Genomic DNA, 27,856 nt, shown 5'->3' with positions numbered 1-27,856 from the left:
TAACCCCAAGCCAACAGGCTTTGCCCTCTGTGTTCTTTGATAATCTCTTGCTGTAATCGGATAAAGGTTTTTCCTCCTTCGCCATAGAGGAGAGGCATAGTAATGCCGAAAATGCCCATCAAGCAATATGCTATGTCTTCTTTGCGTGATGTGTTTCTTTTTCTTGCCCACCCTAATCTCACAGCGGGAGCAAACCTATGAAGTAACTTGGTCTCTAGCTCTTTAATGGGGATGCCGGTTATATCTTGAATCTTGATTGATAACGATGACCTACTTCCAGTGAAGTCCCAATGCTTGTCGTAAAAAAGGACCTCCCGAGGCGCAATGAGTTCTTGAAGGGTCCAGCCTCGAGTGAACCAGCGAGAGTTTCCGAACAAACATCGTGTGCGAGCCCGGCTTCGCACATCTGACAAGAACGCAAAGCAGACGGCTGACTCTTTGTACCAGCGGAACATCGAGTTTATAGCTTCCGAGAGTTCGGAACTACTCGACTTGTCGATGCAGCAAGTATCAACCCACAGATACCGCAGTCGCTTTTGTTCCGCTAGACGCGCGCTTTGGACGATCTTCTCGAATCCCGACCGACGACATATGGCGGTTGCTTTTTCTTTCCGCCGTTTATGAGTTCGAGATATGAGGGCTGGCAGGGAAGTGGGTTCAAGTCGTTTGTTTTCGTAGTCGTTCAGCCAACAGAGATCCTGGAACGAGACCTCTTCCTGTCCCCAGGTGTGGGATGAAATCGCATATCGGGGAACGTTATCGTCAAAGAACTCCTTCAGCTCAAGCGTCTTCACGTCGATCAGCCTCATGGCGTCGAGCTGCTCTGGGCAACAGGTAGAGTGGTACAGTCGTCTGCTAATGTGCCGTCGGAAACAGAGACTTGGTGGAGAATATCGTAGAAAGGTTGAATACTGAAAGAGCCCCTCAATGCGACTTGCGAGGTGATAAAGCCTGCACGGGGGGTTATCAGAAGAAGGGCGAGGGAAGTGGAAAATCAGGCTGCAGGTGCTGCGCCAATCAGGCTGATCGGGGGGCGCAGCGATGCGAGAGGGGTTTGCATGATGTGTACAGTTTCCACATGACCAATAGAGTTGAATGTAGTAATGTATTCTCTTAAAATGTACAAATGCCCTCCTTGTGCTGCCAAACTCCTACAATGCAAGAAACAAACCAAGGCAACCGTTGTGGTCATGAAATAGGAGTCTAAGTCTGGGGATCCCGATGCCGTTGCCAATGTCGACGACGTGCTGATGACCGCGCCCTGTGTCGTCTAGACGACCTCTAATCAAACAAAGTGTATCGTGCGTTTCCTGGCGCTTGTCTATTGCTCTCTTGATACGAAGGAGGGGCCGATGGCGGCTGGGAAGGTGCGGGAGGGAGAGCAAGGGGTGCGGCCGGAGCAGCAGCAGCTTGCTGGGTCCACTGTGCCGTCTTCATTACCATCTTGGCGAAGTATTGCTGGATGAATGATTCCCTGTAAAATGTTAGTGCAACTCAAAGGAAAGGGAAACGAATCGACATACGTGTAGTAGCTGTGGTCCGAGTTGTGAGGCTGAACCAAGTTGTGCGCCAGCTCATGAGCCATCACAACCCACCACCAAACGCCTGCCTCAGCTTTTCCTTCGCCTCCTGGAGATCTGCTGAGCTTGTCGGCATGTAGTTGCAGGAAGAAGCGCAGGTTACAGAAAACACTGCCGTTGCTGTTGAATGCGATGGTGGAACCCGACTCATCGTAGAAGATGTGAAGGACTCGCGGAGAGAGGGAGTAGACGCCGCCCACCTCAGTAAGAAGGGAGGCGAACGAGTTGATGGCGCTATGATATGCCGACAAGAATTGACCCGCATCGGTCGAGAGATTCCTGGAAACAAAAACCTTCATAGTATTTGATGCCTCAGCAGCGAACACAATGTTCTGTGCTGGTGTGCTGTCGCAGTATGTCGCCTGCTCCTTGACCTCGTTCACTGTAGGCGGCGAGAAGACGCTATTCGAGTCGTGTGCTCTTGTCGAATTGATGGCGTTGAGGAGGTTCTGGCCAACAGTGGCCGGATTGGTCACACGTCCATCATCCTTGCCCTTGTTCGAGCCGCTGCCGCTGCTCCTGCCAGGCTGCCCTGGAGCTCCGTGCTGATGGTTCTCTTGAGGTTTGTCGATGAACTTCTGGAGCTGATCCTCTGCCTCATCGTCATCATTGGTTTCGAAACCGAAGCGACGTGAGAGGTTCGAGAACAAGCTCTTGCTCTTTCGGTTCGGTTGCGGAGGCGGCAACTTGTGGGATTCTTCTGGGCTGTCGGCTCCGAATGAGCCTGGCATGACAGGTTCTGGAGTTCTATTCGCGATCTGTCGAGCAGCCTCGGCGGCCTTTGCTTGCTGGCCCCATTCTTGCTCTCTCTCCTGGATGCGCTTCTGCTCCACTTCGAGTGCCTTGCGGCGCTCCTCCTCGGCGATTCTTGCCTCAGCAGCCTTTGCTCGCAAAATACGATCTACGTTGTATCCACGAGCTCGCAGGCCAAGAAGATCGAGTGTTAGGAACGGCTCGAAGAAGAGGTAGGCTTGCTGATTAGGTCTCGTCAAGAGGAGCTGACAAATGGCCTGCCCGACTTGGTACATGTCGGGTTGTCCGTCAGCAGCGACGTACAAGATCCAGCTAGAACCAGACTGAGCGCTGGCAGCAGATCTCTTCTCAGTGTGTGATTGGCTGTGGCCCCTCAGTGAACGACGCAGCGCAACAGAGCGTACAAGCTCAACTTGCAAGCTCTTCTCCAGCCACTTGGCATCACGCTTGATGTAGTCTCTGCGGTAATTGGAGTATTCGTGGAGGAAAATCTTTGAGCGCTCCAACACGTGCTTCCGCAACTTGGCTGCCCGGTCTTGCTTATCGGCATGGGGACCAATTCTGACTTCCTCCTCTACCAGCGAACTCAAGTTCTGGGCGCCCAGTTGATGGTAAAAGTCCTCGAGGATCTCTTCTTCAGGGGCTGTGATCAAGTAATCCTTGAAAAGACGGTAGCTGATGATGTCGTCGAGAATAACAATTCGACTGGCCGCAGCGAGCTGGTATTGCTTGATGGGTGCGTCTGCATCGTCATCGTCGATATCAACAAGTCTATCCTTGTTCGGAGACGGGATTTCCTTGGCGGCGAGGAGGAAAGGCGACGACTTCATCTTTCTGACCAACTCCTTGTCTCTCTTGAGAGTAGCCCAGTTCTCGGCCAAGGACTTCAGCAAAGCGAGGTACTTATCCGGGCTTTGCAAAATGCTGAGCAAGCGAGCTGGCTCGCTGCAAGCAAGATTCGCAATTTCGGGTTTTGTAGGTTCGTTCTTGGCCCCGCACTTGAAGAGAAACGTGTTGGCATTGGTGCCAAAGTCAACAAAGTCAAAGATATTGCCGTAAGTCGCAGAAGTCCCAAGGTAGCATCTTTTCGGGCTGATGTGGGTAACGTAAGAACCAGATTTCTCACTGCCCTCTCGAGCCTGCCGACTGACTGGAACAATCGGTGCGTCGCGCAGCTTGGCCAAACTGCCTTCGCCGAGATCTCCGATACGCAGAGCAAAGTAGTCGAACAAAGCGATAGCCTTTTGACGATCCTGAGGTGGCTTGGCCAGCAGACGGGAGACACACTCGGCGATAGGCGGATCTCTGACAACACCAAATTTGTTTGCATGCACATGGAGTTCCTTCTTCAGGATATCGAAGCCCAGAATTGCTGCGCCCTCGTTCGTGAAGCAAGCAGCCGGTGTCACCAATCTGTTCTCATTTTGTAGAGGCAAGAAAGCCCTACGACTGTCGGCAAGGTTGAAGGAACCATATCCGTTGATATGATGATTTGCGATGAAGTAGGTCATTGCACAGGTCCGAAGCTCTGCGTCCTTGGAGCACATCATTTCCACCACTTCGGGAACAGAGGGGTAAGGCCGTAAGCCCAAAATTGCCAGGAATCGTCCCTCGTTGCTGTTGGCCCTGAAACTTCCGGGTGGGCCAGGCCATTGCAGAATGGGCAATTGGAGCACTCTCAGAGTGTCCTTAGGCTCGAACAATTCTGACACCTTGTAGAGTTGAGTGCTTCCCTTAGTTGGCTCCATTCCCCTCGGCCCGGCTTCCGCGGGGCAGAACCGTGTCTCCTTGAGCTTTCTCATATCCTCTGCAGGAATGTCATCCCTGACAGACGCGAGATACTTGACAAGTTCCATGTGACTCCATTTCTGGACACCGCCTTCAGCTGATGGGCTCAGAAGCCTGGAGAAAATGGTATCCAAGTCGACTGTCTTGCGCACTCCGATGGCTGACAAGAACTTGTCCTTCAGACTCTGGCAACCCTGGATGATAGGCAAGTCATCGAAAAGCTTGACGGTGGGGAAGAAGGCCTCCGTTGGCCTCTTCATGCCCATCTTCGTAGGCATTACAGTATGAGCCTGCAGAAGAGTTGTAATGGTGGCTTTGGAGCTCTGGCTGGTGTTGTCCCAATTCTTGGACAAGACTGTCAGAATCTGGACAGCGAACTTGGCTGACTTCTTAATGTTCTGCTCATCGGGCTTGCTCGAGCTGGTCTCGATGAGGAACCGGAGCCATGGCACAACTTCAAGAGGGTCCCAGCCAAGAGCCTGCAATTCAGGAGCGGTGCAAGTGTTCGTGTATGCCAGAGGTATAGTTGTAGGAGGGATTGGCAGATTCGCTGGTATCTTGTTCGCCAGTTGGTAGTTTGTGATGGTGCCAAGGGCGATAATTTCGCCTTGACCACCGTCCTCACTTACTGTCGCAACCGCGACATCCAGAAGTCTGGCTTTGCTGGGAGGATCCAGCTCCCCATTGAGGGCTTTCTTTCCGGCCCAGTTGATAAAGTTGATCAGCTGCTCCTTGTTCATTGCCTTGGCCTCAAGCTCAGATCGAACATCATCGACAGTAATGGGACTAATAAGCCCAAAGTCGATCAACTTGCGGACGAACGAGTTCTCCATCAGCTCTTTGGGAACAACAGGAATGGTATCGACAAACTTGGCAAGTTCGTCAGAACCAATTCGGACCTTGGTTGTCGACAAAACGCCACGAGAGGAGAAAATCTCAATAGAGGCCTTCTTGAAGGCAGTCCAGAATGACTCTTCTAAAATCTGTGCGACATGACCGCTTGGTGTGGAATCAGAGAACGTGAAAGTCTTGAGAATATGCAGTGCTTCAGGCATGAGCTTTGCGGCGTCCGCGGCAGACAGCTTCGATCCCGTGCCGGCAATGCTCTTAACCTTCGAGTCTAGATCACTCATCTCGTTGATGAAGGCCAGTCTCGTCATAATGCCAGCAGCTCGGAGCATCTCGATGTTCCAGGTTCTGACCCAACGAGCGTTGAGATCGATCGCCTCACGCTCCACAGTCGGGATAACCGACTGGGCGGAAATGTGCATACCTGCACCGGTTGTCTGCGTGGTGGGGAAACCAATGAAGATGCGGCCACCCGGCTTTTTGCTCGGCAGAACTGACGCGAACACGTCGACAGACTTTGGAATAGTAGCAGAGCGCGAGCTCTCCGATGCCATAGTCTCATCATAAGAAGATGTGAGGATGGCCAATTTTGTGGTCTTTGGGGGCGGCTTCTTTGTTGCTCGCTCCAACTCACTGGCGAAGGAGGACGACACATGGGTCTTGACCGCTGCAGTCGTGACTCGGAGGAAAATGGTTGACGTAGAAATCCTAGTCACATCCTCACTAATCTCTTCCTGAGCTGCGGCCTCCTCTCTTTGCTGCTTGCCTTTGGCGGTTGCTTGTGTCGCCGAAGAGGTCAATCTGGAGAAGAAGCTTCTGAGCGAAGGGACTTCAGAACTCATGCCGTAGGATTCGGACGTTTTCGCAGCAACAGCCTTCGGTTTCCATCCAGCAGCACTCATCACGGCAGCGTCGATCTGTGTGCTGGTACGTTCCACCGTACTGACTTTCATTAATCCCTCCTTCGTCCGTGTCTCAAGGTCCCTAGGAATGGGCACATCCATGCTCGGAGACGTCTTCTTGTGGAGGGCCAGAATCTTGTAGTCATCGATCCAGAACTCGACATGTTGTAGGGCAACAAAAGTAAGACTGGTGGCCAGGAACTGGCTGACAGAGAGTAGGTTCGGCAGAGGGGTTGTCGAATTACGGTAGTCCAGGACAAAGGTGGTGTCACCGCTGCTCTGCTCTTGGGGCAGGGTGGACTTCTTGGTGAAGAGGGCGTTTCCCTTCCAGTAGAACGCCATGGCCTCGTTTCCTGAGCTCACAAATGGCTCCTCACAGTCGGCGAAGACACTGTAGAAACCAACACCAAAGGCACCAATCTTGGTTTCGTCGGGATTCCCCTCTGCGATTCTCTTCAGTCTACCCCAATCCGTCTTGGTGAAGGGTTGACCGTCGTTCGCCACGACGAGGCGCCGCAGTGTATGGTTCGAAATGACATGCTTGAGGATCTCGGATCGGTTCGTTGTGTTCGGGAGCGGTACGGAGGTGGAGGGCAACGTCTCCCATTTTACTTTGACTGTGGTTGCTTGCGCATCGGCGGCGTTCTGGATAAGTTCTCGCAGTGTCGTCCACTCGCCAGAGTATCTCGCGAGAACCTTGTCGATCAAGGCTCTGGTGTCGACGGTGACGGCCTCCTCGTCCTCAGCGCCCTGCAAGGCCGCAGCCTTGAGCCGCGAATAATCCATCGTGGGGTATGTCTCGGCTTGCTTAGGCGGGGCACAAGCTCATGGTCGGGGAGCTCGGTACGGGTGAGGATGAGGGTCGAAGTAGGTTCTCGAAGCTGTGATGGTCTACACCATGTAGGTCTAATAGGAAGCGAAAGTGGCGGGACTGATCTATAGTCGGCGAATGATAATGAGGTGAAAGGTGGCGATCGAGGTCGGTGAGATGGGAGGAAAGTCGAGGAAACCGGGGAAAGCTGAGACGGGACCGCGCGTTTCGCTTATGCAACGAAAGAATCGGATCGAAAGACTCGCGAAGAGGACAACGAAGCCTCGAGGTACCTTAGGGACAAAGGTTCGGTGAAAGATCGTAAAGGTGAGGAAGATGGCAAAAGGTTATGGCCGCCTTCACCGTGGACGTCGTCATTGAGTTCGCAGATACAGCGTGGAGACCTCCAGGTCTGTCACTTCCAGCGCAGTTGCACCTGCCACACCTCCCTAAACCGAGGAAGAGTGGACCTACTACTCCTGCTAAAACGCGTCTTACTTGGAAGGTTTGGGGCTCAAGGCTGCCGTCTTACTTGCGCATCCCCCGGTCGTTCCTCATGCACGTAGGCCAATCATATCGGGTTCTGATAAGAAAACAGCACCTAGCAAAATCGCCACAGGTGTACCCCTGATCCCTACAGGACCCTGGATCACACCTCGCCTTACCGCCCAGCTCACCACAAACCCCGCTAACTCCGCTGTCTTACCACTGGAATGCAACTTCACACCTGATTCAGCGTTTCCCATGATTTGCTATGTAATTCTAGTTAAAGAGGCAAGATGTTTGCATAACAGGCTAGTTTGATAAGTTCTTGAGCGTCCTGTTTGACTTGGTTTATCAAGGTCAAGACAACGGGATCTTCGTCGCCGAAGACCATCTATATGCCAGGATCTATCTTTGGGTACAGTAAGACGTGCAAGTGCAATAACACCCACAATCAGCATTGCGTCTTCAACTTCCTCTCAATACATCAGACACATAGTTCACATCACGCCATCTAAAGTGTCACAAAACTTGAAGTAATGCGTTGATATCTCAACATCTCTCCTGAAAAAAGTCCGCTTACATGATCCATCGACCTCCAAACAAACAGCTCCATACCATACCATACCATACCATACATACCACGCCTTCCACCCATCCATCCCACCACCAATCGCCACAACATGCAAAGAACAGAATGCCAACCCAAAGACCAGCTGGATCCCAGCATCCCATTTCCACACAATGCGCGTGTGCGTGTCCTTCAATATGAGAAGAAAGAGAGAATAAACGAGCCAGCAGAACAAGTAATGGTAGTGGGCAATGCAGTAGCGCAAAACAATGCAGCAATGCTTTCGTTTGACTCCTCGCCTCTCCATATAGATTCACAAGAAAATTTTTTGCAAAGAAAGCAAAAGCGGGGTTCTTGATGATGACGATGATGGCGTTGTGTAGCATGCTCCTCCTCCCGATTTTCCTTCTCCCTTAGCTTGCCTTTGGTATCCCTCTGTAGTCCAGATCGGTCGCGACTTGGGTCAGGGGGGTTCCAGGGGCTGGGCATAGCCTTCTTTGTCCCCCCCGCCCTGGATGCTTTTTTGTTTCCTCGAAAAAGTAAACATTACGTAGTTTGTATATATGGACGACTGGTGTGACTCCCACATGAGATCCGGGCTCATGATTCTACAGGTGTGTTCTCCACAGAGGGTGTCGTGGGTATCTCCTCCTCCTTCGAGGCCTCCGTCACAGTCGTCTCCCCTTCGCCTCCTTCGCTGATGGCGGCAGTATTGGTGGAAGAAGCCTTCTCACGTCTGCGCCTCCTCATCCGCCGCTCTTCCTCGGCCGTTTGCCTCCTCGAGCGCCGCAGGCTCTCTCTCTTCTCGGGATCGGCGTCGTCCGCCCCGTCTCCACCGCGCATGCCTTGGAGGAGCATGGCAGCACGCTCGGCAACGTCGTCTTCGCCGCCTTCTCTCGGTGACGATAGCCCCGGGCTGAGGAGATTGCCATCCTCGTCGATGGGGTTCTCTTTGGGCGGTTGTGCCAGGTTTGCCTCGATTTCCGGATTTTCGTCGGGATCGGGAATCTTTTGTCCAGATGCTATACGCACCTGATGACGATCCTTGAGTCTTGCTCTGCGGCGGCGATCTCTCTGGTCTCGCGTTTGGGGCGCAGCAGCACGTAGCTTCTCCAACAGAGAGTCCATGGCTCCAGCACTTGAGGGTGAGGGAGGCGCACCCTCCACCTTGCCGCCTGCGACGTTGAGCTGCTGGTGCTTCCGCTTCATGGAAGCCTCGTTGCGTCTGCGCTGCTCCTCGTACTTAATGTTCTTTTCCCTGGACTTCTTCCACTCGCCGATGAACATGGCAAGCTTGGCGAAGAAGTCTCTGCGAGCATTTTCGTCTGCAGGGTCTTCGCCATAGAAGACCATGATATCGTTGTAGGTCTTCATCATCTCCTCCAAGTACAGCGACATCTCCTCGGCCTTTCTCCTTGCATCCTTCATAATTCTCTGCACGACCTGGCTCACACGATCCTGTGGGTGGAATTTCTTGGAATCGCTCAGGTTGCCCACGTCGAGCGACATCTGGACATTCTTGACGGTATCAATGTACTGCTTGGCATCGGATTGAAGTTGCTCGATGTTGATCTTCTGAGCAGCCATGACTCCAGAAATGTCATTGGAGAAGTCCTCCCACTCAGGGTATTGGTTGCGGACGATGCGCTCGACGAGATCAGCCAAGGTGGACTCGTTCTTGTCGTCCTTGACCATGCCGAGACGGGCCAAGGAGCTCAGCTTGAAACCGCGAGCCTGCTTGTTCGCGTCGTTCATGTAATTTCCAATGTCCAGAATAAGACCGAGGACATTCATCAGGGATACAGAGTCTCTCAGAGACTCAGATACGCCTACAACGTGACGCATCTTATCGGTAATTTCGTCGAACTCTGGCTCGAAACTCCTAGTCAGGGACAGAGCACGCATTCTGGCTTTCCAGTAGTGGTGCAACTCAAAGGCAGTGTAAAGGTAAAGCTGGTCCTGTCTGGTGAGCTCAGCAGGGTCTTGTTCGCGGTCCGCCTTGTCCGGGTTGGCACCTGTCCAGTCTTTGCTGTAGGGAGCCAACTGCCTAGCCGTATTGTCTGGAATGTTGCAAAGATCATCCTTGCCCAAGAAGTCCATGACCACTGGGTTATCCAAGATGTCCTTGTCGCAGTGGATGATCATTTGCACAATCTTGTCAACAGAATATTGTGAAAACTTGGCGAACGCAATTTCTACCAATAGTTAGCATGGCGGACACATTCAAATACGCAAAACACATACCGTAGGCTTTGCGAAGATCACCATTGATAATCTGCTTCTTGTCGTCCTTCTTCCCACCACCACCAAGCCCTAATTTCTTGATCTCCTTGGCCATGAAGAGCTTTTCAACCTCATCCAGGATACCCTTCTTGCTCAGTTCGATATACTTCTCTTCGCGCTCCTCAGCGGACGGTGCATGCGCAGCCCAGTGAGTTGTCATAGGAGAATCGACCTTGTCCCAATGAAGAGCCTTGAGCTTCTTCTTCGGGCGAACTGCAGGCAGGCCGAGAGAGGGCGCAGAGGAAAAGTTGGGCGTAGCTTGTGACAAGAAGTGTCCAGAGATAGCTCCAGGCAGCGGAGGAGGTGGCGGAGGAGGCATTCCAGCGGCACCAGGCATTGGCGGAGGGGGCGGAGGAGGAGGGGGTCCGCCAGCAGCCCCGGGCATAGGCGGGGGCGGAGGAGGAGGCGGCGGAGCGGGGGCACCGGTCGGCGAAAGCATTCCAGGCATGGGCGGGGGGGGCGGTGGCGGCGGAGGTGCGCCGGCTTGACCAGGCATAGAAGGCGGGGGAGGTGGCGGAGGCGGCGCCCCAGCACCGGTGACCTGGATCTTGGGAGGCTCTCCTTCGGCGGGCGTGATGGGCGAGCCTGATTCCAGACTGGGGTGAGAGGGACCCGTAGTAGCACCCTCGCCCATCTCCGAGTCGCTGTCGGCATCGTATCTCTTGACCTTGCCGGCCATCTCGCCGAAGAGGCCAGCCTTTTGGCTGGGGTCCATGACGGGGCGGCGGATCTCGACAACTCTGGGTCTCTCGTAGACAACTCCATCTTCATCTTCGTATTCCTCGGTCTCGAGCAGCTCACCCTCGACAAGCTCACGGCCCTGAACAGGCTTGCGGGCAATCTTGGTGTTGCGGTTGACGCTGCCCAGCATGCTGTTGGTGAAGTCTCGAGGCGGCGTGCCAGGTCCCGAACCAGCCATGGCGCTGTCGTCCATCTCCTCGCGGAGAGCACGAAGTCTGTCAGATGGTCCGACGGCCTCTCCCCATACTCTACCCTCCAACTTGAACTGTGTCTTCTGTCGCTCAATCTGCATCTGCAGACGCTCCATGAGACGATCACGGTCCAGGATTCCTTGCATTTTAGCAGGGTCTTCTTCTCCGAGCTTGCTGCCAGCACCCTTGATGGCGGTGGATGCAGCCACATCTTGCGCATCGCGGAGCATCAGGTAGAGCTCTCTCGTTTCTAACTCATAACGCTGAGCCTCTTTCTGACGCAACGTCTGGATGTTTTCCAACTCAGCCTTGAGGCCCTCGGCTTGGCGACGTTGAGCATCAATAAACCTCGCCTGCTCATCCAGTTGCTTCTGCAATTTCGCCACAAGTCCATCAGCTCCCAGCTCGATCCTCTCCTTCATCTCGTCTCTCTCAGCCATAGCAGCATCGGCAATTTGCCTTGCCTCTACGGCCTCGTCCAAGGCCTGGCGGGCCTCGGAATCCGTGTGCAGCTTGTCCAATAGACTCTGAACGGTGAAGTTGAGACTCTGCTTCAGGTCCATGTTCGGCAAACGCCGATCCATGGCCACGTAACTGAGCATGGAGTCCACGAGCTGGAATGTCCGCAGTCGTTCTTCGCCATCGTTATCACGAAGGAGCAACAAGTGCTGGAGTGCTGAGATGAAGTAATCCTGAGTCTTGCTTCCCCGCAACCGTTGCTGGATGGCATCAACAATCTGAACAGGGTCGTTGAGGTCCTTGACTTCTCCTTCGACGCTGTCCTTGATGCTGCTGTTTTCCTTCTCCAGCATGTCCTCATAGTCGATAGCCTCGTTGGATCGGAAATGCTCGATCTGCTTGTCAATGAGGTCGTATTGGAACGACTCCATCTTGGTGAGGATTCGCCTCATGCCGCATGCTGTGAACTGCGCGCGAATGTGCATCCGCAGCTGAAGATCCCTCTCAGGGGCGTCGACAATCATGTTGATGAGAATCAACGTAGCGACTGCGTATTCCATCAACAGATTCTCCATGCCGATACCACCACTCCGGACCTCGTCACTGGCTCCTACCAGACTGCCCATCTTTCCTCGTCCATCGACGGTGACCTCGACGAGTCGCATCCAGGCGTCGAATCTGCCATTTTCTCCTTGCTGAGCTTTGACGGAGTCAAGGGCTTGGATAACCTTCAAGTGGCCTTCGCCTTCTCCCCAATGACACAGGAACGTGAGGACTTCGCTGACCAGCTTTCGTGTTGTCAAACGCGGAGAAATAAGCGAGGTAGCGAGTGCGATCATGACCTGCTGGTGTGCGAGGGCATCGTCGGCGCCGAACTTGTTGTTCATCAAGGCCTTGAGACACTTGATGATATCGTATTCGCGATCCAAATGCCTGTCAGCCTTCTGGTCTGGTGCCGGTCCGAGGGCGGTCTTGCGGTTGATCTTCATCAACACGTTTGTCAACGCGACCTGACCCTGACACTCGATGAAGCGCTTGACCCATCCTATTTGTTGCGTTCTGAGGTTGACCTCCAGACTTCCCAGGCCCTTCGTGTCCAAGCTGTTATCCATCACACGTCGGACGTACCATTCTGGCGATCCTTCCTCGTCCGAGTTTACCAAGATTTCCGGAGTCGCGTATTGATTCGGTTTTGCTGTCTGCCTCCTCTTTTGTTCTCCTTGCCACTCGGTCAACCGGTCCTGGTAAAGCAACGTCCATTTCTTGTCGGGCGGGTAAGCGACCATTTGGCGGCGAGCCTGTTCGGGTAAATTGTGCCATCCTCTCTTCTGCATCAGAGCCAGAAACATCTGGTTGATGATGTCGTCGTTGTCCGGTCGGGGGAAGTGGAAGCCATCGTGTCCAGTCGGAACCATGCCGGGAAATTTTGTCAGGCGGTGCGAAGATGGGTGTGACGAGTCCCTATAGGACGTGTGCGAGGAATAGGAACTCTGCGATGAAGCACTGGGTAGTGCTGGTCTTGATGAGCGATTTGCGGTCTTGTCTAAGGTGCCTCCATTACCTGATGAGAATATGCTGGCTTGGTCAGCGGAACTTCGACCCCCCGATGTCATGTACGAATCGTATCTGGGGTTGTGGGACCCATTGATTGTGCTCGCCATGCTAACGCGAGCCGGCCCTGGGCCCCACTGCTGGTATTGCGTCTGGCGACCAGTGCTCGCCATTGTGATGTTCGACTGCGGAGTCCGCGAACTATTCGATCCGCCCGCCATGCTGGATGGATCAAAGTTGGGATATTGGTGAAAGTCACCACCTTTGTTGAGATGATGTGGCGAAGGGCCGCCGCGCAGCAGCGCGATTTGGTCGGGCTTGGGCAAGTATTCGACCGGTACTGGGGATCGAGAATCGGGTACGGCTTCGTAGGGGATACTGGTCATTGGCCCAGCCGACAGGCCGGAGTCGGGGAACTGGTCGATTGAGACGGAAGACGAGTCGCGATGGTGTCGAGAGGCACGGGAGTGTATGCTGGCGGTATCGAAGTTGTCGGCGCCTCCAGCCAAGTAGCGGCCTTCGTCGCTGGTGTTGCGTTTATCTTTCCTGTTCCGCGAGAAGAAAGATTTCCCTCCCGAGGACTGCCTCGACTTGTCGGTGGAAGACATGGTGGGCGAGGGTAGACTGGGAGGCAGGTGAAACACCTGGTCCTCTCACGTAAGGCTCGATCGGTGCGTAAGGGTACGATATCTTCAGGTTCAAGACTGACGGGACTGGGTAGTTCGGGCGAGAATGGTGGCCAAGGCCGGTCGCATGATTGAAGCTCTACCCGTCAACGTGGAGCCTTCTGGTAGGTGTTGGGATGTGTCTCTGCAAATGTGGCGCGTTGGATCTCTGTTCGCATGAATCGGTTATGTTTTAGCATGTCTTCTGCCCAAGTTTGGATCGAAGCAGACAGAGGTTTGGGAGTCGGGGACGGGGATTGGCGGGGAGGGGAACCCCTGGAACACACGGCGAGCGTGGACGTGGACAATGGACATACATTTCGTCGCCCTGGGAATGCGACAAGTCGCTGCCGGGCGGACTGGCGAAAGAGAGAGACTGTCGAAACGGTCGCTCAAATCTTGCGCGTTGTTTCGTTGGGTAAGCGCCGAATTAGATGAGCGACCGGCGTGGATGGGGCCGCGGGGGGGTTGATTAGGAAATGGAAACAACTCTTGAAGATCGAGTCGCGAAAAAAAGAAGGTGGTGTGTCACAACGTGTGCGATTGAGGGCTGCCGGGTATCCAAGGCCAGGTCAGGTTTGTCCGAAGGAGTGTAGCTGTGTCGCGGAGCAGAGGCAAGGCACTCGCAAAGCAAAGCTGGTGGCAGGCTGATGGCCTCCTGTTGCTGGCAGGTTGGCGATGAAAGGTAAGGTGGACGGCGGACGGCGACGGGGATTGCCGTACGTGTTTTGGGCTGAGGTCAAGGTTTCCCACGTGAGGGTAGGGAAGGGGGAAACGGGCAGCTGGATCCTTGAGGCGCGAGTTCGTTCCTTCAACACAGGCACACCTTCCTGAATCCCTTAGCCGTCTCTATGCTCTCCGATGCTTGTTGAGCCTTAGGCGGGAAGAGGGCGTTCGCTGGCGAACGGCAGTTGACTACCAGTTTTAGTGCCCAGCGGCGTTGATCAGGGAAATTCGACAAACATGGGGAAGGGGAAGACGAAGGAGTGGACGTGTGTGCGCGCACGCTCTCTGCCGTTCTCCCTCTCTGAGTGGTATTTGCCCTCTGTTTCTCAGTGTATATCTCTCGTGTCTGCAGGGCAAGGCCGTGACAGTACCGTAAAGACTGGACAAGACCGAAGACGACGTTGCAAGTGCGGAGTCCCCTGATGAAACGGGGCTCGACAAGGGGCCGCGATTGACTTGACACTTCAGGGGCAGCAGATGTGCGAGTTCCTTTTGCGAAAACCGCCTGAGCGTTTTGGGGGGGAGGGGGACGTTCTGAGTACGTAGGGCGGCGGGAGGACGGGTACGTAAGGCGAGGTGAAGATTGGTGCCGACCGCGAAGTCCAGACTCGTTCTTTGTGTGTGTCGGGAGTAAGGTATTGGTTGACTTGGCCACCGACGACCCAAAGCGTTGCAGCAGTGACAGTTGGAATGGAGCAGAATGCGGAGGGACGAGCGAGGCAAAAGCAGAGTCAACCGAGAAAGAAACACGAGATGGTGAAAGCAAAAAGACGCATGTGTCAAGTGTCACATTCAAGGCGAGGCGAGGAGGAAAGCGAAAGACACGGAATCGGCGCCTCGGACTGTGGGCGACGAACGACGCCTCAACTCCCAAAAACGCACTTCGAATGCGCCGTAATACGGAAGCTTGAACAGATCCGGCGCCAACAGTGGAGATATTGTTGGCGCAGTCGTTGCAGTCGCTGCAAGTGCTTGACTTGTGGTCTGCGAGACGCTGGAGCACTGGGGCAATCGGCCGGGACTTTTTGATATTCGATATTGGCTTCTCGTTGATGCGATGCTACCTCTTGCATACCTACCTGACCTACTGACGCAGGGGAGGGAAGGGAGGCCACTGCAATGCTGGGCTTGCTGTGTCTCTCAGGGGTTGGGTGAATTGAGCGACCAAAGACCGGCGCCAACATTGGCGGAGATCAGAGTCCGGACAGCCAGAACAGACCAAGAACGGACCAGATAAATCCAAGTCCGTGGGGGAGCCAAACCGCGTACGCCAAAGATCGCCATCGGCATCTGCAAGCCTGGAAGCCAAGTCGCCCGCCGCACGTCAAGCTGGAGCTTGAGTCCTTGACGTGCTTTTTTCTTCGGTCAAATCAGATCGAGAGTTCGGCGGCTCAGTCCGTCAGCTGCTGCTCTTCAGAAGTTCACGCGCACCGAATCCCGTTTCCTTTCTTCACATTCGTCAGTCGTGGATGCGCCGGTTCCTTGCGGGTTCGGTATCCGCCTGCCTAAACCCGGTTTTATTGGGTGAAGTCGCTGCAGTGTGGGAGTCCATCTGGTGGACGGTTCAGCAGAGGGCCCCCGAGCGCCGTCCACCCTTCGCTGTGGTGCTGAGGCTAAAAAAGACCCCTGAGCCCCCAATAACAATGCCTGCTGGCAGCCTTCCATTTCGAGCAGCACTGAAGGGGTCTCGAACCACGTACCTCCACATGCAAAGCTGGCGGCGGGGGTACCTGTCTATGTTTGGCATCAATGTTCTCCGGGGTTCCCACCATTACGGCCCAGCACTTTAAGCGATATTGATGGGAATCTTGGAAGAATTCGACCTCGACCATGACGACGACGACGAACGACTGCCTGTCTCTTCCCGTATTTTCTTTGGTTTATTGTTGGTCCCTGCGTCCTTCCAGATCGTTCTGTGGCCGTGGTCGTATGAGTCCGGATCTCTCACCAAGCGTTGCTTTGCCGCTGCAGGAACAGAAACAGAGAAAAGGAACGAATCCTACGCCGTCAAACATCAGCACGGAGGCACGAGTTCAGGACACACTATGAGATGGCGATCCCCAGACGCACGTGTCTTATCTTCGGCCTTCGCTTACGAGCTTAGATAAGAAATCTTGGGTTCCCGGGCGAAGGGTACGGATATCTTTCAGGTATTCACACGAGCCTCCTCCACTGTTTACGAGGCCGTTGTTAGCCATAGAGCCAACCGCTCAAAATGCAAGATCTCACTAGATATCTTGCTAGTGCACCTCAGTCAAGCTCATGTGAATGTATAGGCATGGCTCTCAGTATCTTTCAGAATGAACTAGATTTTGAAGCATTGCTACAACGACATGTTGGCACTCACAGGTACGCTGTAGCTCACGTTGCTTACCTGAGCTTGATGAGGTAGCCCACCGTGCCTGCCCCTGCCAGACAGACATTGGACTGAGTCTAGCCCGGCGCCGGCCGCAACCAAGTGTTTGCCTCTTGCGTGTCGCCAGGTACCTCGCTCCGCGCCACGTCAGTCGCCTACCTTATCCGCACACGCTCTCACCCGCGCCCGCGCCCAGCATCTTGGCGAGGCTACCTCAGCAATTGGCCCTGCCTCAGCCGTCCAGCTCTGGCTCAGGCTTCTTGCTAGCCTTCGTCCGCGCGTTGGCGAATTTCTTCCGCCACGGCTTGCGACAACCCAGCAATCTGGATATCAAATAAAGGCTCAGGGTTGGTTTTCACAGCCGCCCTTCTTCATCTCGCAACTAGCCCGTCATGGGCGCCACCATGTCTGTGATCAAGGTGCGCTACCTCCAACCCACGACCTCAACTTCCCCCGCGCAATCCCTTCGTTCCGTGAGCTGACCGAGCTTCGTTTTAATTGCAGACCCTGATCGTTCCCGCCGTCATCTCGTTAATCCTGTTCCTCGTTTCGACATATGTGATTTTGCCGCTATGGCGCAGATGGCGGAGTCGCTACAGCCAGTACCTGCCCATCGACACGATATCGACCTCGACCGTTTCGTTACGCCACCGCATCCAGAATAGGATTGCAAGGATGCTGGTGCCTTCTACGTGGAGCCGGAACGCTCACGAGCGTCTCGTCGTTGCGACCGACGCTTCCGATGACGAAGATGGTGAAGAGCTGGGGGAGGTTGGAGAGGAGACGCGGAGGGCAACGTCAGACGATACTCGGCGGAGCAGGCACGACAGCACGCGGAGATTAAGCAGAGAGTGAGTTAAGCACACTTCGCTCTCAGCATCCTCGTGGCATGCTAACATACGTCACCGTCAGCCTGGAAGAAGGTTTCAGAGATGACAGCGATGACAGTGACGACGATAATAACGAGCGTAATGGGGCTGGATCTTGGCGGTAGTCATCAGTCTTAATACGCACATCAGCCTTGCTAAACCAGTTACTCACAGCCTGATTGACCACGAGACAGAAACTGAATATTCAGCTGAAAACCATGAGGCAGAGACAAATCGGCAGCCGCACTGGACACGTTTCTTCCGCCTTGCATGGCATGCGACATTGGACTGAGTGAACAGGTTGGAACTCTCGGCTCAGTTGGCCGATCTAAGTCAGACTGTCATCGTCCATCCACACTCCGGACTGACCACCTACACACTCGTCGTTCGGATCCCGGAGTCGATGCACTATCGGTTTCTGCCATGAAGGTGTTCTTTCTGCATGTTTCTGGTTGCCGCTGTTCTTGCGGAAGCTCGCGGGAGAAGGTGGCGACAGTGGTGGCCAAGATGCGCATACATTTCAATGCTTTGAGTTGGACATCAGCTGAACTCTAACCGCTGCCTCATTTTTCGGCCTGTCTCGTTCAATCTCGTCTGTGTATGGCTCAGATGGGAGTCGTGGGAGTCAGGCGCTATCACCCCTCCGAAACAAGCACCGCTCAGGCGCCCGTGTTTCCGTCCTGCATGTCTCTCCCGCCTTGCCCAGCCTAGCCGTTCGTGTTTCTTCCTTCGCTATCTGAACGGCCTTGCCGCTTGGCTCACTCACCCACACGCATCACACCTCACCTCACCTCACCTCACCTACACCAGCCTCTTCTGTTTCTCTTCCCCTCGCCGCGTCTCACTTCCCACCAGAACGCATGCGCTGCTCGAAAGCGAGGTGCGCATCGAATTTGTAGAGGAGGTCAGCAGGAAACCGAAACGGTCCCTACCCAGAGAGAGGGGCATGCATTCCTTCTGACAAGCGTCACACGACTACAGCCAATGCTTGATGTTCCCTTAAGGTCAGACTAAATGCTGCCAGCGCACATGTCAAGCATAGCCTAGCAAGCCGCCGGCACACCTTTCACCTAAGGTAGCGCTCCGTGCACCTTGCTTTTAAACGAGACATGGCCTACCTTGTCAAGAATCCGGAACGGTCTAACGGCGAGGTCAATGTCGTGCCATCTGCAAGGCACGATTAGCTTTGCTAAAGTCAGTGTCTGCCTATACTGGCAGTCTCTCTCTGCGATGGTTTTCGTCCTCTTTGTTGTACATTACATCTCAGTTCGCCGTTTCGACTAAAATAGTGAACAAAGGACGCGGTTGGTCCGGAACACTCTAACGCGAACGCCATCTTGGCTAATTTGCTTGCTTTCCAATTTCGAATTTCGATTGCTTCTTATACGCGGTTTTGTGCACCGCCGTCCCCTTTGCCGGCGACGATGAACATTTTCAAGTCTGTCATGCGTAAGCAGGAAATGGCATCTAATCCTGCCGCCGACGATACCTGCTGCGCAATATGCTACGAGAAAGTCGGCGAAGCCAAGGAGGAGGGCGACCGCGAAATATGGCGATATCTGCCCTGCGGCCACCGCTTCGGAGGTGACTGCATACAACACTGGCTGGGCGTCGCGAGCGTCGATGAGCCTCACTGCCCGTGGTGCCGGGTCAGCATGCGATGCGACTGCGGACATCCCGTGGTGCCGACGATGAAGCCGGTGCGCAACTACATGTACTGGGGCTGGATGCCGTGCGAGATTTGCCATACGCAACTACAACGATCACGCAAGACCTCGAAATATCTAAGAGGGCAGTTATTACCGCGACTCAACTCGCTCATCCACTCCCTCGACCACAACATGGCATCCATCCCGCAGGAGGTGCCCAAAGAGCAGGAAGAAACGCCCACGAAAGAGCCTTGGGAGGACCGCGAGGTATGGAAGAAGAAATGGACGGAACACTTTTTGGCGGAGGAAAGGAAGGCGTCTGCGTCTAAGTCAACGAAGAAATGAGAACGGTGGGCCTGCAACGGCGAATGAGTAAACGATAACGCGAGCTGCGGAACGGACATTGTCAATGATCCTCCAGTGTTGATTTAGGAGAGACAACGGCATTTTCAGCGGATGACTATGGTTGAGCATCATGTCGGTGGCCTCAATGTTTGGTTATCGGCCACGCTTCAATTACACGGGCAAGGAGACATTTTGTTTAGGAGCATGACGAACGGGAAAGCCTCAGAGGCTATACGAAACAGCAGATGGTACGGCAGCCGGATTTCATTTGTCCATACCTTGTCAATCAGCAGAGAAATTCTAAAGGTTTATATTATGATGTTTAACTTATTTCATTGGCCTTGTTTTCCGAGTGAGCTTTCAGTAAATTCCTGATATTGATCAAACTTTCCTGCTCTGTTTATCAATTTCACAGTCAACGAGTAGTTTTCGGCTTTCATCTATCATCCCTCGTTCTCCTCTACGTCGCCTCCAGTATCCTGTTTCTGTTGTGGCCTTCAACTCATTCTCCCAAGTATTCGGACTGACAGACTAATACACGCCGAGCCCAGCAAGACTCGCCGAGCAAAAGGGCTAGACTTGCCTCATCTTTTTCCATCTTCCCTGCTCCCCATCACCGCATGCACACCAAGCAACGTCACTGACATCCGATTTTCCGGCATCCCTCCTCGACTCGAGCAAAAAGCTATGAAGACGCTCGGTGTTGTCCAAGTGGCCGACTCGGAAAACCAGCTACATCGCTCGCTCAAGCTGCGGACCTCAGGTGATGGCGGGGTAGGCGCGAACTGTGAATGGGGTGAGGTTTCCCAATCTGGCCCCGCTAACCGGGGCCTACCCCGCGCTAGAGAGTTCCGTGCTGCAGTGGACCGGCATGGCCTGCAGGCATCCGCTATCCTCACCATGGGGGCCCCTAGCGCCGTCACCCGCGCTGGCACGCAGCAGCCTCCATGGAATGGCAGGTCGCCAGCTGTGCTGTGGCCCAGCACTATCCGCACGGCACTTGGGGAAGGGGGCGCGGATCGCGTCTTTTCTCACCACTTTACGCGTTCCCCCAACCCTCACCCCAAAGCGGCAACTACCTAGCTTCCTGCGACCAACATACCTCGCTTGCGACCCTGCCTTGTCATTCATCATAGGCCTTGTTTTTTTCTATTTTCTGTAACGCCCTTGCCGTTGCATTAATCGATCGGCCTGGGCCTATCGCCTCCCTCCTCCAACATGCGCTTCAAGACGGAGTTAAAAAATATCCGTACCTTCTCCAGTACGTTCACTCGCCCATTCGCGTTATGGAAACCACCGCTGACATCATCCCATCTAGAGTTTACTGCCGCTCTCAGCTCACTGGAGAAAATCGCCTGGGTGCGACTCGACGATGACACGGCACGCTTCACCGTTATTCCCGACACCGGGTCTCAAGTCTGGTCGTAAGCTCAAAGTTCGCTTTCGTTCACAGTATCAACGACATCTGAGCTTGACTAACTAACCGACCCTTGTGTTGCCCCCCAGAACCCTGCCCATGGACTTCATCTTTGACAGCTACCACATTCAGTCCGCGGAGGAGCACAACACCATCAACCTAGAGCTGCCACTGGCACTGCTCCAGCGCGCGCTGAGGTCCGCTCTTAACAGCACGTCGGCCTCACTGCGCTTAACTAAGAAGGATGGCGTTCCCGTGCTGTCGATGACCATCACCACAACGACAAGTACTTCCGGGGCAGGCCGCAGTGCAGCGTACGCGGGGCTCGAGAATGACCCCTTTGACGACGATGAGGGCTTCATGCCGGAGCACTTGACGTCTTTGCGCCATGAGAGGGAGAAGATCATCACCCAGGACATCCCCGTGCGCGTCCTGCACCCGGAGACGGTCGAGACCATCATGCAGCCCACGGTGCGCGAGACGGATGTTCACATCACGATGCCGCCTCTGCTCCAGCTCAAAGCCATCTCTGACAGGTTTACGAAGCTGGCCATGTCGTCAGGCACCTCCCGCGCGGGGCCCAAGCTGGAGCTGAGCGCCAACATGTTTGGAAGCCTGCGGTTGCGAATTGTTACTGAGAGCGTAAATGTGTCTACGACGTGGAGCGGTCTGGTAAATCCGGAGCTGGACGCTGCGCAGATCGATATGCCCCTTGAAGAGCACCCCAGTGTCAAGTTCAAGGAAGCGGGCCCAGATAAGTGGGCGACTGTGAGAGTAGACGGCAAGGATTGGAGCAGAGTGTTGAGTGTGGGTAGACTTGAAGGGAGAGTTGTTGCTGCTTTTGCGGATGAGCACGCTCTCATTCTTTACGTCTACGTACCGCAGTATGACGATGCGGGCGCGGATGAGGCGGTCCTCACGGTAAGATTGTGATTCATGCGGTACTGGCAACTTGCTAATATTTGACAGTACTATGTCGGATCGTTCAGCTTGTAAAATGTGGTGCTATTGGAGTTTGGCGTTGATATAGTACGATGAAAAATACCAGCTCTGACTTGGGGTATAGGACCCAAATATTTGCATGCACGAATAGTAAACAGGGCATAGAGCGTTGTGAGAGCAATAAAATAATTATGCTGCAATCTTAGCCGTGCGTGTTTTTTGCAGTCGTGCACTCGCTATAAGACAATAGTAGGGTATCATGCAAGTTTCTTAGAAGACCAAAAGCTTAACGGCGTTCATCGGGGCTGCGCCTTCGATCCCTGTGCCGATGTTCTCTGCTTCTGCTCCTCCGTCGCTGCTCCTTCCGCTCGCGGTCCTGGCTCCGACTTCTCCTGCGATGCCGCCTCTCCCGATCCTCATCACGATCCCTGGGTCGCTCGCCATCCCTGTCCCTGTCGCCGTCCCGCTCTCTCCTCCGTCGCTCGTCTCCGCCCCTCTCACGGCTCCGCCTCCTCTCGTCATCTCTCCTTCTCTCCCGTCTCGGGCTGCGACTCCGGTGTCGTCGTCTGCGCTCCCTATCTTCACCTCTGTCCCTGTCGCCTCGCTCTCCTCGGTCCCGTCGCTCCCGCTTCTCCTTGACCACAAGCCCGCCCTTCTGCTCCTGCTGCGGCTCCGGTGCTGGCACAGCGCCGATGCCTCTCGACCCGCTGACTTCCACCGCATTCGCGCCCGAAGTATCACGCTGCGGGACGGGCAGGCCCAGCGCGCGTGCAAGCGCGTCCTCCTCGGCCTCCTTGATCTTGCGCACCTCCTCGCGGCGCTCGCGCTCCTGTCGCTCCTCGGGGGTCTCGTTGCTGTCGCCGGCGTTGGCGTCGTCGTCGGCCTTGGCGTACCAGTTCAGGTCGCGGCCCTTTTGCCAGCGGCCGACGGGGGCCTTCAGGCTGTGGCCGAGGTAGTTTTCGCGGTGGTTGGAGTTGGCGACCTCGTCCCAGGAGAAGTTGACGCCGCCGCGGGAGCCGGATTTGCGGACACTCGAGAGGAGGTCCATTTTGAGTTTGGTTCTGTTGACGGTCGATCGTTGTATGTGAAGGTCGAGGGCAGATTGGGATAAGTGTTTGTCTAGCAGTTGTTTGTCGATGATTTAGTCTCTGACCCGGGAGGTCGGACCGGCAGGCATGTGCCTCACGTGATGGCGCCGTTCCGTCCCGCAAAAATAACCCCTGCAAAGTGCCTGCCGCTTTCCCTGCAGGTTCAATTCCAACAAGCTCCGGCCCCACGACACAAAAGAGCTCCCGTCTTCCGTGCACACTGCGGCTCTGCCAGCTCCGCGGACCAGTTCCCACATTCAACAACTTCACCACTCCCGTCCCCACGCCGTATCACCTCAGAACTGTCTCACGCAACGACAGCCACATCAATTCGAAATGGCGAACCCGGCCGGTCCTCCCCTGGACGAGATCCAATGGAGCTCTCCCTTCATCGCGGCCGGCATGCAGGGCATACACTCCAACAGCGTCCTCTTCTACTTTGCCGAGTCGCCCTTCTTCGACCGCCAGTCCAACAACGCCGTGATTACGAACCAGGCCATGTTCAACCCGGCCCTTCTCAGGAACCTGTCCACCCGCGAGGCCTTCGAGGGCGAGCTCGACAAGATGACGGGGCTGGAGTTCCGCGTCCTCCATGCGCCTGCCGACATGGTCACGGGCACGGGCGTGTGGGTGATTGTGAAGCAGATGCGGCAGAAGAACCCGGAGAGGAACAGGATAGAGACGAAGCCGTTAGCGTACTACTTTGTCTGCAACGAGAACATCTACCAGGCGCCCACATTGGGTGACATCCTGAGCTCCAAAATCGTAGGCCTCAGAGAGCTCCCACCGCGCCAAGGAAGAAACGCTGACTGGAGGACAGGAAACGATAGCAGATTCGATGCGCAAAGTCTTGCCCGCCGCCGACAGCGTGCGAAAGTGGACGCCTTCCCTGGGCCACGTCTACACGCAACCCACGACCAACCTCTCCAATAACAAGGAAGACGCGGCAGCCAGCACGCCGATGCCCGACGGCGGCAGCACCTCCAGCGGGGCCGCCGCAAAGTCTACGAAGAACAAGAAGGAAACCGAGGCCGCCGCGCTGGACAGGCTCGCAGAGGAATCCTTCGCGATCCACATGCGCCACGGCGGGGACTACTTTGACGAGAACCCCATCACGGGCAGACCCGGCGACTTCCACTTTGCGAGCACGGGGCGCAAGGACAACAGCAAGATCGTGCCGCCGCCGCCGCCGGTGGCGGCCCAAAAGCCGCAGAAGCCTGGCATCAACACGAAGCTGGCGGAGGAGGCGAAGAAGGACGGCAAGGGGGAGAAGAGCCCCAAGACGCCGAGCATGCCGAAGCCCAAGAGGAAGAAGAGCAAGATTGCGACGCCGGGTACGACGCCTGCTCCGTCATAGGTGGCGGGGCGGTCCAGACGTGGCATTGGTTTTGGCGTTCGAGTGTAATGATACCCCCTTTTGGTTATAGAGTGATCAAATCACGTTACCGGCTACTACATGAACCGTTCAGATTGTGACTATTTCTTGCGCTGGCGATGGCTTTTTACATATATATAAATCGACTATTCGGTCATGGATTTCAGGCGCAGCTCCCGGCTCCCAGCTCCTCAGTCTCCCTTCACCCACCCACTACTTTCTCTCAGCCACATCTCCCAGGTCTGGAACCCAGGCTCCAGTTCCCTTAACTTCTCAATATCAGCTTTATAACCCTCCTTCTCAAACCAGTCCATACTCCTCCCCGCATCCTCGACGGCCCAGCGCACAGCACGCCCGACAACCGTCCACGTCTGCGGCATCGCCCTCCCCACAACCTTCTCAAACGTCTCCTCCGCCTCCGCGAAGCTGATCTCATCGCCGGCCAAAGCAATCGCCCTGCCTCCCCAGCCATCAGGCCCCTCCATCAGCGCTCTGGCAGCAAAGACTCCAATATCTCGCGCGCTAACGAGCTGCAGCTTCCTGTCCCGCGGCATCGTGGCCCACAATCCGCCCATCACGGCCCCCATCGCCCCCGCGCCGGGGAGGTACTGGTCCATGAACCCAGACGGCCGCAGCACCGTCCACCGCGTCCCCGTCCCGGCGGCCGTGTCTCGCAGGTGGAGCTCCACGCGGTGCTTGGCCGCGAAGTGCGGCACGTCGGTCGGGTTCTCCCAGGACGTTTCGTCGCCGCCGCGCTCGACGCTCGTGAAGACGATGTGCGGGACGCGGGAGGCTATGGCGGCGTCGATCAGGGGGATGGCTTGCGCTTCGTCTGCGGGCGGGACGGTCACGAGGTAGACGGCGGAGATGTCTGCGTGGGAGGCGAAGATTGGCGCTGGGGATGTTGGTTCGCCTTGGATGAGGGTTATGGACGGGTGGGAGGTCAGGAGGGCTTGAGCTTTGGGGGAGGAGGGGGAGCGGGTGAGGGCGAGGATCTGGGGTGGGTTTGGATGGGCGAGGAGGGCGGAGATGGTTGCGGTGCCGGTGCGGCCTGTTGCGCCTACGACGAGGATCTTTGGGGCCGGTGTTGTCATATTTCTGGTGCTTAGATTAGTTTGTTATCGAGTCTGGCTTGAGAAGTTGTCGAGAGGGGGAGGGAGATATAGTCATGATCGTCAGCGGTCATGGAGACTTTTCGGATACTTTGATGGTAGGCGGTGTTGCGCCTCTGATTAGCAATCTGATCCGGTGAGCAACAGTTGCTGCTGTCAAAATACAAACTAAAAAGATTGAAGAATATCAGCATTATGGATTGCCTTCGTTAATTTTAACTCAATGAAGGGAATGGCTTGTAATCCACGTCCTACGGGAGGGAAAACTTCAATTCTACCAGCCTTCCACGCTAGCGTAAGAAACACATCGTGAACAATTAAAAAAATGGCACACATTCGATGTATTCTTCGGCGGATACTATTAAGACGTAATGAATAGATGCAAAAGTACAAATTCACAGTTCAAACTTTTGATGATTAAGTCTACCAACCCTTGGAAAATGACTGGCTACTGTGGTAGAGGCGGCCCGGACCAAGGCCACCTGACCTGGCAGTCGAGGAACGGGTGAGAGATATAAGGGCTTCCTCCTATGGACTAAGTTGAATAGACACAATTACGAGCATCTCGCTTCTTCGCCTAAAGTGATGTATGTCTAAGGTTTAGAAATTCCACTGTACTACATTTCGCCCTGGGCCTTTTCTCAGCTGCCATGCTACTTTTCCTACCGGACTCCCATCTGATGCTATATCTACACGTACCAAGCCGCCATGTCGCCTTTGACATTCCTTTCTCAATGTCTTAGTTGATGACGTACCCACCATCTACCGAAAGCGCAGCGCCGTGGATGAACGTTGCCTTGGAGCTGCAAAGAAACAAAACTGCATCGGCAACTTCTTGGGGCGTTCCCTTGCGCTTCATCGGTGCCACTGCAATAATGGGGTCGTCTGTAGAGATCTCACTTGTCATCGGAGTGCTATCATCGTCAGCATTCTGGCATTGAGCGCTGTGAGTTTGGTGGACTTACTCAATAATTCCGGGGCAGACACAGTTGATTCTGATGTTGTACTTTGCATACTGTCCACTTTTAGCCATTTACCTTGCAGGAGAGTGTAATGAAACTCACATCAACAGCATCACTCTTGGTGAGACTTAGTATAGCTGCCTTGGAGGCACTATAAGCGGCTGCAAGATGCGTTAGAAGTACGCCATGTGAACTAGGACCTGGGAATCTCACGAGTTTCTGGCCGGCTCACCAGACTCAGGTTGCTGGCAACATTGACAATCACTCCCCTATTACCTGGTCTGCCGTCGTGAGTCTTGAGCGGTTCTTGCTTGATCATCTGGGAGAGCTCGGCCTTGGAGCACAACCAGGTCCCACGGTAGTTCGTGGTCGTGATCTCGTCGAACTCAGCCGTCGTGAGAAGATGCGATGGGGCCTTTGGTCCGAACATGCCTGGTCACGTTCAGCCTCTCCTCCTTTCCTCTCTCACTGAATGCATCACGCCGTCAAAAGAGCAGGAAGAACTCACCGGCACAATTGACAGCGTAGTCGATCCGTCCCCATTCTTCAGTCACATACTCCATCCCGGCAGAGACGTCATCCTCGTTGCGGTTGTCGATTTCAATGACAAACGTGCGCGTGTCGCCGTTGGCTTCTCGACACCGGCGGGACGTCTCAGAAAGGCCTTCTTCATCTTTGTCGAGGAGGGCGATGCGCTTACAGCCTTCGCGGGCAAAGGAGACTGCGACCTGGCGTCCGATACCTAGGATTGTAAGCTAAACGAGCTGCATTATGTTTTGTTGTCTTTAGATCGTCACTTGAGACGAGCTGCATGATGCATGCGAGCTGGGGGCAGTTATACGGGTGACATACCGGACGCGGCTCCCGTCACGACGGCGACGCCCTCAAAAAGCGACATCTTTGCCCTGCCAATCATGGAATCTTTACTGTCGAGTTGGTCAAGGTGTTCAGCAATGGTTTCATGCCACAAATATCACACGCGGGTGATCTGCACGGAATGACGATCCTGTGATGCAGATATTATCCAGCCGGCATGTAAGTGGACAACCAGCTCCAGCCCAAAAGTCACGGGCAAAGTCGACTCAAAAAAGTAAACCGCAGAGTCAGCGTCAGCACACGTACACACCACACACACATACACCTGAGCGCACCTTCCCGCCGAACCTCTCGTAATCTTCTGTGGAACTCAATTCAACTCAATCTAGAAAAGCTCGCGAATTCTTCGCTCGGGTCGGCACGGCCTTCCCTTGCTGCCACAGCCCGTTTGGGGAGTTCCTCCTTCGTCCGAAGTTCCTTTCAAGTTTCTCCATGGGGCAGAATACCGAGCGAGGGAACACGTAGCCCTACACGCAAAAAGGGCAGGCCGGCCTCAGTAATTCAAAAAAGTC

The 27,856-nt window shown here is 54.8% G+C and overlaps 9 protein-coding genes across 9 annotated transcripts; 4 read left to right on the top strand and 5 right to left on the bottom strand.

Annotated features, from left to right (window-relative positions):
- Positions 1 to 1,281: 1,281 nt before the first annotated feature.
- Positions 1,282 to 6,658, bottom strand: COL26b_000082 (uncharacterized protein; the record flags this gene model as incomplete). The annotated part of the gene is made up of 2 exons (XM_053173057.1): positions 1,282 to 1,474; positions 1,524 to 6,658. 2 exons carry the CDS (start codon positions 6,656 to 6,658, stop codon positions 1,282 to 1,284), a joined length of 5,328 nt encoding a protein of 1,775 aa, XP_053042763.1.
- A 1,679-nt stretch (positions 6,659 to 8,337) lies between these two features.
- On the bottom strand, positions 8,338 to 13,570 carry COL26b_000081 (uncharacterized protein; the record flags this gene model as incomplete). The annotated part of the gene is made up of 2 exons (XM_053173056.1): positions 8,338 to 9,932; positions 9,982 to 13,570. The coding sequence occupies 2 exons, from the start codon at positions 13,568 to 13,570 to the stop codon at positions 8,338 to 8,340; spliced, it is 5,184 nt and encodes a 1,727-aa protein (XP_053042762.1).
- Positions 13,571 to 17,113: 3,543 nt separating this feature from the next.
- COL26b_000080 (uncharacterized protein) lies at positions 17,114 to 17,564 on the top strand (the record flags this gene model as incomplete). Its single annotated transcript, XM_053173055.1, has 2 exons — positions 17,114 to 17,128; positions 17,214 to 17,564. 2 exons carry the CDS (start codon positions 17,114 to 17,116, stop codon positions 17,562 to 17,564), a joined length of 366 nt encoding a protein of 121 aa, XP_053042761.1.
- A 1,438-nt stretch (positions 17,565 to 19,002) lies between these two features.
- Positions 19,003 to 19,572, top strand: COL26b_000079 (uncharacterized protein; the record flags this gene model as incomplete). The annotated part of the gene is made up of 1 exon (XM_053173054.1): positions 19,003 to 19,572. The coding sequence occupies one exon, from the start codon at positions 19,003 to 19,005 to the stop codon at positions 19,570 to 19,572; it is 570 nt and encodes a 189-aa protein (XP_053042760.1).
- Positions 19,573 to 20,790: 1,218 nt separating this feature from the next.
- Positions 20,791 to 21,985, top strand: COL26b_000078 (uncharacterized protein; the record flags this gene model as incomplete). Its single annotated transcript, XM_053173053.1, has 4 exons — positions 20,791 to 20,833; positions 20,891 to 20,996; positions 21,079 to 21,910; positions 21,959 to 21,985. The coding sequence occupies 4 exons, from the start codon at positions 20,791 to 20,793 to the stop codon at positions 21,983 to 21,985; spliced, it is 1,008 nt and encodes a 335-aa protein (XP_053042759.1).
- A 216-nt stretch (positions 21,986 to 22,201) lies between these two features.
- COL26b_000077 (uncharacterized protein) lies at positions 22,202 to 22,979 on the bottom strand (the record flags this gene model as incomplete). The annotated part of the gene is made up of 2 exons (XM_053173052.1): positions 22,202 to 22,251; positions 22,517 to 22,979. The coding sequence occupies 2 exons, from the start codon at positions 22,977 to 22,979 to the stop codon at positions 22,202 to 22,204; spliced, it is 513 nt and encodes a 170-aa protein (XP_053042758.1).
- A 376-nt stretch (positions 22,980 to 23,355) lies between these two features.
- On the top strand, positions 23,356 to 24,376 carry COL26b_000076 (uncharacterized protein; the record flags this gene model as incomplete). The annotated part of the gene is made up of 2 exons (XM_053173051.1): positions 23,356 to 23,784; positions 23,840 to 24,376. 2 exons carry the CDS (start codon positions 23,356 to 23,358, stop codon positions 24,374 to 24,376), a joined length of 966 nt encoding a protein of 321 aa, XP_053042757.1.
- Positions 24,377 to 24,585: 209 nt separating this feature from the next.
- Positions 24,586 to 25,488, bottom strand: COL26b_000075 (uncharacterized protein; the record flags this gene model as incomplete). The annotated part of the gene is made up of 1 exon (XM_053173050.1): positions 24,586 to 25,488. One exon carries the CDS (start codon positions 25,486 to 25,488, stop codon positions 24,586 to 24,588), a length of 903 nt encoding a protein of 300 aa, XP_053042756.1.
- Positions 25,489 to 26,245: 757 nt separating this feature from the next.
- Positions 26,246 to 27,366, bottom strand: COL26b_000074 (uncharacterized protein; the record flags this gene model as incomplete). The annotated part of the gene is made up of 6 exons (XM_053173049.1): positions 26,246 to 26,420; positions 26,472 to 26,521; positions 26,571 to 26,629; positions 26,745 to 26,900; positions 26,977 to 27,210; positions 27,321 to 27,366. The coding sequence occupies 6 exons, from the start codon at positions 27,364 to 27,366 to the stop codon at positions 26,246 to 26,248; spliced, it is 720 nt and encodes a 239-aa protein (XP_053042755.1).
- Between the last annotated feature and the right edge of the window lie 490 nt (positions 27,367 to 27,856).

The sequence above is a fragment of the Colletotrichum chrysophilum genome (assembly GCF_026319265.1).
Source record: "Colletotrichum chrysophilum strain AFK26 chromosome Unknown scaffold_1, whole genome shotgun sequence".
Taxonomy (NCBI): Eukaryota; Fungi; Ascomycota; class Sordariomycetes; order Glomerellales; family Glomerellaceae; genus Colletotrichum; species Colletotrichum chrysophilum.
The sequence above is the reverse complement of the archived record's forward strand: the minus strand, read 5'-3'. Positions and strand labels throughout refer to the sequence as shown.